Source organism: Calypte anna, chromosome 1 (genome assembly GCF_003957555.1).
Source record: "Calypte anna isolate BGI_N300 chromosome 1, bCalAnn1_v1.p, whole genome shotgun sequence".
Classification (NCBI taxonomy): Eukaryota; Metazoa; Chordata; class Aves; order Apodiformes; family Trochilidae; genus Calypte; species Calypte anna.
Genome location: NC_044244.1, coordinates 55,872,663 through 55,885,725, shown reverse-complemented (window position 1 = coordinate 55,885,725; position 13,063 = coordinate 55,872,663). Strand labels below are relative to the sequence as shown.

The window sequence follows — 13,063 nt, the reverse complement described above, 5'->3', positions numbered from 1 at the left end:
ATTTTCCTTCCCTTCACGAAAATGAAGCTTGGCTGTGCCTTTTTATTCTTTTCCCCAAATAAATTCCTTCTGTTTGCTTCTGCCTCTTATAATGAATGCTGTGTGAAAGCTTGCACCTCCTCCTTTCCCAAAATATGGATTTTGCTCTCCCGCTCATGCAATGAACTTTCCTCTTTTTGAAGGACCAAATTTCACCATTACACTTCTCCATAATTTACTGTTTCCATACCCAGATTATTCCAGTCTGTACAACATATTTCTCCTTTTCAAATGTCACTGAACTTGCCCCATGTAACATTTCTTCCCCAGTACTACAACCTAAACACTCTCCCAAGCAGACAGTACCAAAAGTTGTTGCTTATTTACTGGGAAAATATTTAACAAACTAAGGATACTGCCATGACTAAGTACTACAATGCTCTGACACAGCAGATAAGTGGAGATCACAAGTATCTCAAAAAATTTTAATTTTTAAGAACCTTTCCATTCATTCAAATGTAACCTAAAAATCCAGTAACTCTAAGGAGAAAAGTGTTTGATATGGCAGCTTAGTTGATTCAGGTGGCATTTTTATCAGAATAAAACAACCTGCATCTACATCTGTAAAAAAAAAAAATACTGAAAAAGAAAATTTAAAAATTAGTTACATCTATTTCATTTTAAACAATTTAGTAGTATTTCCCACAGGGCTACATATTAGAAACTATTTTAATAACATTAAACAAAACCTAAGAAAAGTCAGAGAACCTGAAGTTAGAAAGATTCTACCCTTCTCTGCCATAATAAAAGACATATGATTCATTCAAACAACTACAGTATCATACCTGTAAGAAAAAGCTTAAATAAAAATGTTTAAATGAGGGAGCTAAAAGTCAAGCATCAAAATCCACGTGTAGGCACTGAATCGCTGGTTTAATTTTCAGAATTGCAAACACTTTTAACTTCCACAGAGTTTCAGGTGACTGACACCTAGAGAATTTCCATTAACACTTATCCACATAACTAATTTAATTCATCTGAGTAGGTCCATCAAATTGAAAGGGAGGATTTATATGCATAAATCACATGACCAATTTTTACAGGATTACAACATATGATTTTTTTTGTCTAATTTAAGTCTCAAAATGTAAAGCTTTCAATCACAACATTTAAAATATGGATTGTTTCTTTAATTATGCATCTAGGATGTATGCTATTGTCTTTAAAAGCATATACTGTGAGGAAGTCCCACTAGATTTTAAGAGAGCTAATTTTAGTGCATTTTTTTAAAGTGGCAACTAGAGTTCAATGTATTATTCAAAACATTGAGGTATACAAATAAGAAAAATCATTCAGAATCAGTAATTTTCCTTATTGACAGTATTACTTCCACAGCTTGAAAGCAGAAATCCTCTTAGCAGAGATTTCTGCCAGGCAGCGGATGGCATAGACAGGACTGAAATGTTATCAGTTTATGTAACTTTCCAAGTGCCTAAAAAGAAAACATCATCTTTTATACCCCAAGTTTTAATCTGGGATCAGTATCTACAATTGATTTAACACCTCTAAGTACTTCATTAAAATCAGGATACTGGCCATCACATCACTGTTAATATCAATTAGTTAAACATCTTTTCAGCTGCTAAATTAAAATACACTTTCCAACACAAAGAGTTTTAATCATTCATCCACTGTTATTGATCAAGTCATTATTTGTCTTTACGATGCTCTTGCTATAATAAATCACAACAGCAAAACAATTAGTTTGCTCTTTTTAGCACAAAGAAAAAGGGCTCAGTCCTGCAGACAGTTTTCAGGTGTCTGACTTTATAAATGCTGATGGTCATATCAGTATAAATAAAATAAAACTTGTGACAAATTTTTAGAAAATCAGCATTCAAATCACCGTAACAGTTATTACTGATATCAAGGTTGTAATGGTCAGAGAGCTACAGCATTGAGATTGCAAGATAAGAGCAGATTATCAACTAATCAGGTAATGTCTATGAAACTGAATTCATCTGAGGTCTACTCACCACCTTTGTGGTGAAATGAAACTGTTTACCCATGTTGTTCCCAGGAGGGAAAGACACAGCCAGCCACTGGTTGGATAGGACCTTCTTCTTCATCACCACCAAATGAGCAATTAGAGATTGTTCTGGTTTGCAATACAAGTCAGAAACTGGTTTTTTTTGAAAGACAAGATCTTGTCAGAATTTAAAACTTGATAAAGGATTGATCTGCCTTTCATTGCAACCATCAGGTGTTTTCAACTAGCAGCAATCAACCTGTTTTCAGAGCAAAGGTCTCAATGAACCTCCTAATTCAACTCATTTTTTAAAAGAGACCAGACTAAAATCAGTAAGGCTGTTTATATCTGTGTTAGCTTGATTTACTTATGCTAAAGGGAACAAGCACTTTGAGGACCTTCAAGTAGAAGTGATCAGTCTTGTCAGTATTCCAGGAAAACTCATTTGCATCCACTGGAATAATTAGTCTCCAACATCACCATCTCTGTCACCTATGAGCCACAGAAAATGAAAACCTATAGCTAATAAGGCAGTTCCAAGCAGATCTCCCAGTGCAGTAAGGTAGGGGATAGAAAAACTGTCAGGGTCTTTTCCTTTTTTCCAGAAGTGGTGCACCATCCAGTCAGCAATCCACAACAGAGTAAACACCTATGGAACATCAAACAATGAAAAATCTGTATTACTATCTCTTAAGTTACATTGAAAGGAAGTCAACAGTCAACATTATTGTCTCCTTAGTACTTAGCACTATTGTATACATCTGCTTTTGAAAAAAAAGAAAACATAAATAACTCATCTGTAATTTCAGACTAAAACTCCCCACAACAAGAGACAAGGACACAGCCAACTTCAGTGGGTTAATCACACACACACAGGTTGAAGGAACACTGCATTGCTGATGGCTTTCTTCACCCACCCTATGCTTAACAACTCCTGAAAATAGCATGAAACAGCAAAATGTCCAAATGTGCAATGGCACCTTTCACACAAGACCATTCTGTACAGCAGGAGTGTGTGGGGGGCTTTGCAAACATTCAGAACTGACTGATGTTGCCCCAGATGAAAACACTCAACACAGGTGTGATTCTTGTTTCCACAGGTCTATAATGAGCTGAAATGAGACATGACATGAAGAACACCGGGTCAGATTAAGAACAGATTAATATGGAGTGTGTGAACTGAAAAAAAAATGGCCCAGAAACTACTTTTATGCAGGAAATACCAACTTCTGTCCTTCTATCATAAGGCACACCTGCAATATGTATCATGAAACTGTCACTCCAGGCTGAATTTGTCCCAAAGTAAAAGATTTCATTCCCAACTGTGAATGTTTGAACATTCAAGAGGTTTGATCTCAATACCAAAGGTATGCATAGCCATTAATCCAGTTTTAGAAAAGAATCCTTTTAATGTTGCACAGCTGGATGATAAGAGATTCAGGTTCAGTAGAATCATGTGGTGTGGCATGGCATGGGATGAATGGAGAAAGGACCACTAACTGAGCTTCCATTTCTTCTTGCCACTTCTAAGAGGCTGCTTTTGATAAAATAAACACCCTATTTTATGTTTTTTTGGTTTATCAGATCTTTAGAAGGAGTAAGCTTAAGACAGTTACTACCATAATTAATTACTGAAAAGCCTGCTGTGTACATTTAAAGGAATATGCAGTATCAAAAGTAAGAAAAGGTAAAACATTTCACATTTTATATAGTAAATTATCAATTATAGGTATCAAAAGCATCCTTATAACTGTATGCACTCACTGAAATGCGGATAAGAGGGTTGCAAGACACTCCTCCACAATTGAAAACACAGTAAAATGAAGGTCAATCATAATATTTTATAGAATATATTTGTCAATTTATCTATGCTTTGCAAAAGTGCACACTAAAATACAAGGCTGAATTTATAATAAAAAAAAAAAAAAAAGAAAGGGAGGAGTATTTGCTTAATGAAAAATGCATGGCTTATTTACTTAAACAAATCTTCTGAAAAGGGAACTCTGTAGTCTAAACTAATTATGCGAGTCCTAGGTGTGCTGACTGGAATCCAAACAAATATATTTAAAACAGATGTTTTCTTTGGAAGACTATCAGATTCTTTGAGTCAGTTCCTTCTTCTAACAGAGACAAAAAGAGGCCTGTTTAGAAAAGATACTGTACATTACCATCTGCTACAGGATGTGCACAGAAGACTCACTAGCACCTCACACCAACAATAGTTATGCATGTTCTCTTAGAAGATGAGAGCATTGCTTTCAAGAAAAACTTATAATGCATTTTTATAACACAACCCATTAGACATAACAGACACAATTCAGTTTAAATGACAGAATTCACTTTTGGCTCTTAGAAAACATGAGATAAAAATGTTTCATTTTTCCATATATTTTCCACCCTAAAATAAGGGACTTAGACTACTGTGAAAAAATTGGAAATATTGTGAACTTTTCCAAACTATTTCTGCTAGTGGGTGCATAACATATAATGCAAATTATAACAGACCTGGCTTCTGTGAGCAACAGGAAAAAAGTTATAGAATATTATATTAACTGATACTTATACAAGTATACAATGGCAGCTAGAACACAGTGCTTACAGAATAAGTTAAGAGACTGCAGTTCACCTTTATTTTGGTGACAGAATAGTGCTGTCATCATGCATCTACATGGCTATAAACTCACTATTATTTAAGAATGACAGAGATCAGTCTTTAGAAATGGTAACTTACTTGACAGCAGTCAATGGTGCAAGACAGAAGTCAATCAATCTGACTGACATCTTTAATGAGATTTTGCTTCCTATCAATATTAGGCAGGGACATTCAAAGTCACCAAGCAACTGTTATTTTTTAAGAAAACATGGAAAAGCCCTACCTATGAGTTTGCTGAATTTTTGATAGTAACACAGTTCTGGAATTTAAGGTGATAAGCAAAGTCACTCACAAAGATCTGACAGACATTTCAAAGAAAAAAAAAAAGAAAAAAAAACCATCCAGAAGATATCATGAGACATGATACTTTAGTGGCAAAACATATTTTATAGGATTTATCAGTGACCTATGGTTATTTCAACCAAATTACACAGAAGGCATAGCAGTACAAATATTGTGTACTTGTACTTCACTGCATTCATGCTGTGAAGAAAAAAACTTTCCTACTTCAAATTGAAAACCAGCTGGTTTTGAGGGAAAAAATAAAGGTACCAACAGTACAGAAATGCCTAGTAATAGCAGAAAAATTATCTGGTTAGTATGAAATGCTGTAGAAAAGTAATAAGAAAATCTTGTAAATATAAGCAGAAATGTTCAAGAATCAAGCTTGTATTTAAAAATTTTTTAATATCCAGAGAAAGAGAACTATAAAGGGCTGTGTTTTTTTCAAAAGAAACAGATAAGTAGCTGTGGAATTATAAAGCAGAGCACTAGGAGTTCTCCCAGACAGAAGAAAAATAACCCCAAGGCTTAAGAAAGGTAAATATAACTAAATATCAAGATACATAAAAATATCTGCTTAGGAAAAGGGAGATGTGTTCCTGTCACTTATTAAGGAAAAAAAAATCCCAGAGGAAGGACTGCAAAAATACAGGTAAAATTCCAGATGGCTTGATATTTTAAAAGGAAGATCATGCTAAGTTTTACTCTTCTGGAAAAAGATTACCATCAACATTGAGGAAAATTAAAAAAAAAAAAACCAAACCACCACACATTTTAAGTTTTAGACAGTGTTTCTTAAAAGACCAGACAGTCACATTGTCCCAAGAAGGTAAATCAAAGCAGAATACAGTAACAAAGATGAGAGGGAGGGAGGGATGGACTGAGGGAGGAAAGAGCAAGAGTGAAGTCTTTCAGAAACCTTAATGATGAAGAATCTGAAAATAAGGTGTATAAGTATACATAGTATTTTGTACAACAACTGAGAGAAATAGAGAGTAATTCTTGATATTGAACTTTCTGATTCAAATTATGAATATCAAATTGAAAATGAAATTGAATATGAATGAAGACTGAGCCTTACTATGGAAAGCTTAACTCTTATGATTGTAAGACTTGAAACTGGAACATTGTGTACTACAAAGCAGGTTTTTTTCCTTTGTTATTGGGAATAAAAAATTACTTTCATTCTTTGTGGGTCTTCAGATAGAAATAAGTTTAACTACAAAAATATTTGGTTTGGTCTTCTGCATGTAGCAAGGATCACTAAGAACCATCTGCATTTTCTCATGTAATTTATTTCTTATGACTTCTGAAATGGGAATGAATGAAACTCTACTATTTAAAATAAAATAATATATATATAAAAATAAAATAAAATAAAAATACATAACTCCCTCCAAACATACTTAATACTGTTCAAGCTTCCTGCAACATCCTGATATGTTGCAGGATGCTGTAATATTTTTGCAGTTTCTTTCATCTGTTTAAAATGCAGTTTTATTTCATCAGTGAAGGCATGCCAAATTTACAGTGATAAAAAGTATAACATTCAAATGTGTAATACAAGTTTGAATCTTTCATGTTTTATTAGTTTAATCATTAGTAGCTGCAATTAGTGAATTTCCACATCAGACTGGAACGAGAAAGCTTAGATTATATATTTGCATGTTTTTTCACATGGGCATTATCAAAATTCTGCTGTAAGTTTAGTATGTAGATGCAAGACCTTTTAAAAGTTTATTTAGCATGCCTTAGATAGACAGGATATCCTGCATGTTGCTAGTACTGCCAGTTCACCTTAAATCATTCCCATGTGAAGGTGCATTACAAAATAGTTTCGTTCTTTTACTTCAGACAGGAAAATCAGATGTAAATAAACTGTGGGGTTTTTTTTTTTCAAATGTATTTATTGACTCAAAATACACCTATACTGTAACCATGACAAGATTTGGTAACTACTGCGTAAGAACTCTTATAAATCCATGAAATTCAAAGATAAGTTTAGGGGTCCTTAATTATGACTGAAAAATCCCAGTTAAGGATCCATAAAAAGTACTGTGTGCACACTGTCATTCTCACCACATTTATGGTTTAGGTCTTCTAGTGGTTTTGACCCCTCATCAAATTAATTTTAAAATTATATATTACATTTCTCAGACTTTAAAAGGCTTTTGATGTCTTCAGGAGAAACTAAGTAGTTACTGCACTCATAACAGATCTGCACTAGATCTACAACTTGATTTTCCACTGTCTACAGCCAGTGAACTCTCAGAGTTGGGGTAAAAAAATATTCTTAAGAAATTTTTCTCCACAGTCTTCTAAGGTAGCATATATGATATATATTGTGTCCACTCTTTCTCCCAAATATGCAGAGATTTCCTTCAATATCTGGCTGCAGAGAAACCATGGAACAGCAAATTCTTTCTTGGTGTTCGTGTTCTAGCTAACTGGTATTAGCTATGCGATGGTATCAAGTGCCCAGACAGCACAACATAAATTTATGTAAGACTCTCAGTAAAAAAAGGGTAACAGTTTAACTTAAGTTCTTTCTAAATCAATTTGATACTTTCATGGCAATCAGGTTTGGGTTTTTTTTTTATTCCACAGATTAAATTCAAATTCCTTAAACTGTCTTCTTGATTTCCTGGCAGCTTTGCCAGCCACTCTAGTGTCACCAAGGCAGACCTGATTTCAGGCTGTTTGTCACCTGCCTGCATAAGGAGTGAAAACCAGACCACTAAGTGCTGCACTAGCTGTAGCACAACTCTGTCATGCTACATACATCAGCACACTGAGCTCAGCCTTCTGAAGGCAAAAACTTGATATAACCCTGCTAGTGACTTGGCCAGGTTTCTACTACAGAGAGCAACATGCCTGGAAGTGAAAGAGTGGGTGATACCCACACTTAGATCCCAATGAATCTGGCAAGCCTGCTCCTCATGCTGCAATGAAAAAGCACTAAATATGCAGAAGTGTCCAGGTCTGGACCTTAGTTTCCATATTTCCTTGAATCATGTAGTCTGTGTAGCAGTTATATGCTCTATATTTTGGAAGAAACCTTTCCTACTAGAAAAGTGGTATGTAAAATACATCAATATTTTCTCTATAAACACAACCTTCCTTATTTCTCTATAATGTACAGTATACCCCATGAGATATTTTTCCACATTGAAGAGGCCCATGCCATCACTAGGATCTTCACACTAGTGAGAAATCCAAGACCTTCTTGATGTGAGCAGCAAGTCATTATGAGCACTGCTGAATTCTTCACTTTTCTGTGCCCCACACAGACCTGAAGCACTGCAAAAGTTACTTGACAGCAGCAGACATCTGACCTTCACTGGATAGGAGGAACTGCATTTTAGAAATACTTATTTGCTTGGTAATAGCTCTGGGAATCTCCTATTGTTTGTTTATTCCCTGAGTCTTTAACATAACTGTGTGCTCAGATTTGGTTTGGAGGTGTGAACATTCCTTAGAGGGCATTTTACTGGCTCAGTGAGAAGGTTTAAGAACAGAGGCTGCCTTTGAACACTGCAAGGACTGATGGCTTGGCAGTTCCAGTGCTGCTCTCATTCTCCTGCAGGTTGACAAGACAGAGAAGGAAACTTTCCTCAGTTCATAGGCTTGTACAGTTAAAAAAGACTTAAGTCTTTGTCAAGGTTTAGAGGAGGACTGGTTTTGTTTCATATATTCTTTGCTGGTCAAGCACCACACTCTATGTAGCACACTAGCATGTGTGATTCAATTGTGTAAAATTTTCAGGAAAAGAGTCTTCCTCCTAAACAGAGGCCAATCAGCAAATACAAACACATTTAAAATCAATATACTGTTTACATTAATGCAAACTGGCTTGCCCAGATACTGTATGCAGCATTATGTGAAGTACCCTACATGCTTACAGGGCATAATTTTTTTTTGCATTTTCCACTGATTCTGCCATTCATAAACACAGAGCAGACTCTTCATTACAGAGCCAATTCAGCCCTTTTGAACTGAAGCCTAAAAGTTCTAATTGGAAGCAGATTAATATAAAGATTTGTGCAGTTTTACCCACCTTAATGGAAATGTAATTGTGAAATCCTAGGCCCACGATAATTAAAAGGTGTATTGGGCTGGATTTTGATAGAACTGATTTATAAATTTCATTGAAGAACATTTAAAGAATATATATTTATTTAAAGAACAGAAAGAACTGTACTATTAAAAGGTACAGAAATTAAATTAACACTTCCTGGGTTTTCTTGTCTTGAAACTCAGAACTGTTTTATTCATAGAGAATCAGAGACAGCACAGATCATAACACTGGCTGCTCTTACAATTTAAAATACCTTATTCAATGATTTTTGGAAACAATAACATATCCGGTGAAACTGTACTCTGGTTTACTACAGAGTGTATTTTTGATCAATAACTAAATCATACTATTGTTAATGTACAAATACCATATTAATTACTTCTTTCTCATGCTGAGAAATGACATGCTGGAGAGAGAATATCTAAGAACAGGTAGGGAGAAGAAAGGAAAGCAGTTGGTGGGCATGCGTGATGAGAAAAAAATAAAACAATGAGAGTATCAGAATTGGGTGATAATTAAATTAACTACCTAACTGGAACTTCAGTAACACTGTATAAAGCTTTCAATGCAAATAAATTCAATTTTATCACTTTGGGCAGAGGAATATTGGAAATTTACAGGCAATCTGAAAAAGTCTTGCTAAAATGCCAAACAGAATACATATGCATGGCACAAATTTACGGTAGAGATATTAAATAGTATAAACTGTCAGAGGAAGAGAGAAATATGAAAATCATACTTAAAGGTTTTGCATTAACATCTCCTTGATTTTTTTTCGGCTTATTGTAACATTCACAGAATCACAGAATCAGCCCTCAGACCTCTGAGATCATCAAGTCCAACCCTTGATCCACCACCACTGTGTTTACCAGACCATGGCACTGAGTGCCACATCCAGTCTCTTCTTAAAAACCTCCAGGGATGGAGAATCCACCCCCTCCCTGGGCAGCCCATTCCAGTGCCTGATCACCCTCTCTGTAAAGAATTATTTCCTAATATCCAACCTAAACCTCCCCTGGCAGAGCTTAAGTCCATGCCCTCTTGTCTTACTGGGAGCTGCCTGGGGAAAGAGCCCAACCTCCCCCCGGCTACACCTCCTTTCAGGTAGTTGTAGAGAGTGATGAGGTCTCCCCTGAGCCTCCTCTTCTCCAGGTTGAACACCCCCAGCTCCCTCAGCCCTTCCTCACAGGACTTGTGCTGGATCCCTTCACAGCCTCCTTGCTCTTCTCTGGACCTGCTCCAGCACCTCAATCTCCTTCCTGAGCTGAGGGGCCCAGAACTGGACACAGGACTCGAGGTGTGGCCTCACCAGGGCTGAGTACAGGGGCAGAATCACTTCCCTGGACCTGCTGGCCATGCTGTTCCGGATACAGGCCAGGATGCCATTGGCTTTCTTGGCCACCTGGGCACACTGCTGGCTCATGTTCAGCTTCCTGTCAATCCAGACTCCCAGGTCCCTCTCTGTCTGGCTGCTCTCCAGCCACTCTGTGCCCAGCCTGGAGCTCCCCATGGGGTTGTTGTGGCCAAAGTGCAGGACCCGGCACTTGGCCTTGTTGAACCTCATCCCGTTGGAATCAGCCCAACTCTCCAGTCTGTCCAGGTCCCTCTGCAGAGCCCTCCTGCCTTCCAGCTGATCCACACTCCCCCACAACTTGGTGTCGTCTGCGAATTTGCTGATGGTTGACTCAATTCTTTCATCTAAATCACCAATGAAGATATTAAACAGAACTGAGCCCAGTATCCCCTCGGGGATACCACTGGTGAGCGGCCGCCAATTGGATCAGCACCATTCAGCACCACTCTCTGGGGGCCTCTAGCAGTTCCCAACAGAACAGGGCGCTCCTGTCCAAGCTGTGGGCTGACAGCTTTTTCAGGAGGATGCTGTGGGAGACGGTGTCAAAGGCCTTGCTGAAGTCCAGGCAGACCACATCCACAGCCTTCCCCTCATCCACCAGACGGGTCACCTGAGCATAAAAGGAGACCAGGTTGGTCAGACAGGACCTGCCCTTCCTAAACCCATGCTGGCTGGGTCTGATCCCCTGTCCAGTTCTGCTTTTGTCATTTCCCTAACCCCTTCCTCTCCATTTAAAAAAAACAGAGCTGGACAATCAGAGATATTAGCTAGACCTGGAAGTTAATTAAAAATCTATCTCAGTTGACTGTAAAATATGTTATTAGATAATTTACCATCTTACAATAGTCACTTGAATTTTAAACACAGAAAATTCACTTTGTCGCTATTGTGTGTATTTTTTCTTTAATTTAGCATCAATTTTTAACATAGTGGAAAAAATTAAATAGGTAGTATATTGCCATAAGTATTATTCAGCTTCCCTTTCTGCCCTTCAGCTCTATATAAATGATGATTTGGAAAGGGCAAAGTAGTGATATCAAACCTCCTCAAGCACAGGACTGTTACCTTTGGGAATCACTCTGTTCTATTAAATTATCATCCAACACCTCAAAAATAAAAGATTTAGCCTGAAAGCAGGCTTGTAATTTTTGACATCCATTTTCATATGCCTTCCATGCGAAGTGAAAATAAAGGCAAAGTCAAATATATTATAAAAAATTCCTAGAATGCAGCTCTCACTGCTCAAAAGACTGTTTTGTTGATAATTGAGATAACAATGAGTAGTTGTGAAGTTTTTCAATTTTACAGCAGAATTGGAAAAGCACGCACCAGGAGTCAAAAAAAAATAAAAGCACTCTGGAAAAATGTGGTCAGTTTCTGCCAAAAGAAAAGGCAGCTTGAAAACTGGTATTTACTGTATCCAGATGCATAGATGATAACACTGAAAAAGAGGAACATGAATGACTACCAGTATTTAAGTGTTTTCCTTGAAAAGGATAAACTTAAAAGCATACAGCTGTAGAAGGGAAGTGGGTCAGAGCAGATAGGTAAATAACATATCTTCAAGATTTAATGGTTAAAGCATGAACCATCTCTCAAAATTTTAAATCTACTCTAATTAGAGGCATGCAAAAACTACAATAATCACTACAAGACAAATGCCAGAATAATTAAAATGGGAAAAAGAATCTAATAAATATTTTCAGAAGGTGTTAAAAAACATGGGGTGTCAAATTGTAAATCTGTCAAGTCCCATGAGAAGTTATAGAGTGCAATACTGCTGCTCAGTTTCAAAGTAAATACATCTCAAACTGCCTGTTATGGCTAAAGACAGAAGGTACAGAAGAAGAAAATTTTTTTTTAAAGGATGGGGCAAAAAACTGCCTGATTTCTCAGTGAAAAATCAAGAACAGCAGTTCTGGTCTTACGGGCTGCAATGCAGATGCTTAACTGCAAAACTGAATACTGTAATCAGACCTTGAATTTACAAAAATCAACTTTATGCGTGTATACGCGTGGATGCTGAGTCTGAACTGCAGTGTGATCTGCAAGTCCTGCTGCAGTGCTTTCACCTGGTTTTCAGCTGAACTTCCCTCTCTCATCTTATCCTATCCCTTGCTGCTGAGGAAAAGGATTGTATCCCTAAACATATAGTGACTGCAGTTCTGTGAGATGGAGGACTATATGGATATCATATAGATGGGTGAATTCAGGTTGATTCCCAAGCGAAATCTGTGATTACAATGGCTGAAATCACACTGCAGTCTTAACTTCAGCAGAGGCATTAACAGGGACTCTCTTCCCAATGTGTTTTTTCTAAGCTTATAAGAACCTAGGATCACTAAGGGAGCTGAGACACAGAAAGACTTGACTGAAATGGGTCAAAGGATTCCGAAGTCAGTAGAAAGGACAGTCAGATGGATAGAACAGAGTGAAGAAATAGCATAATTTCATTGGGAAAACACATTAAAAAAGTGATAAGTTCACAAACTAGGAATAATAAGCAAGACAAAAATGAAAAGTAACTTGTGACTTTTAACATGACATTCTCACTTGCGAAGGTTGGAAAGTTACCAGTATGTTCTACTAAGAAGTAGAGAATTTTCATACGAAATTGAAATGTTAAGTTTTCAATTCCTATCTACATTGAAAGAGCAGTGTGAAAAATACAGAAAGACAATTCAGAAC

At 36.8% G+C, this 13,063-nt stretch overlaps 1 protein-coding gene across 1 annotated transcript in view; it reads right to left on the bottom strand.

Annotated features, from left to right (window-relative positions):
* Positions 1 to 1,619: 1,619 nt before the first annotated feature.
* SLC41A2 (solute carrier family 41 member 2) overlaps positions 1,620 to 13,063 on the bottom strand; it is a 57,074-nt gene continuing 45,630 nt past the window's right edge. Inside the window, exon 11 of the mRNA XM_030455033.1 lies at positions 1,620 to 2,657. Within this exon, the coding sequence (XP_030310893.1) occupies positions 2,472 to 2,657 (186 nt within the window). The 3' untranslated portion in view covers positions 1,620 to 2,471. The remainder of the gene's footprint in view (positions 2,658 to 13,063) is intronic.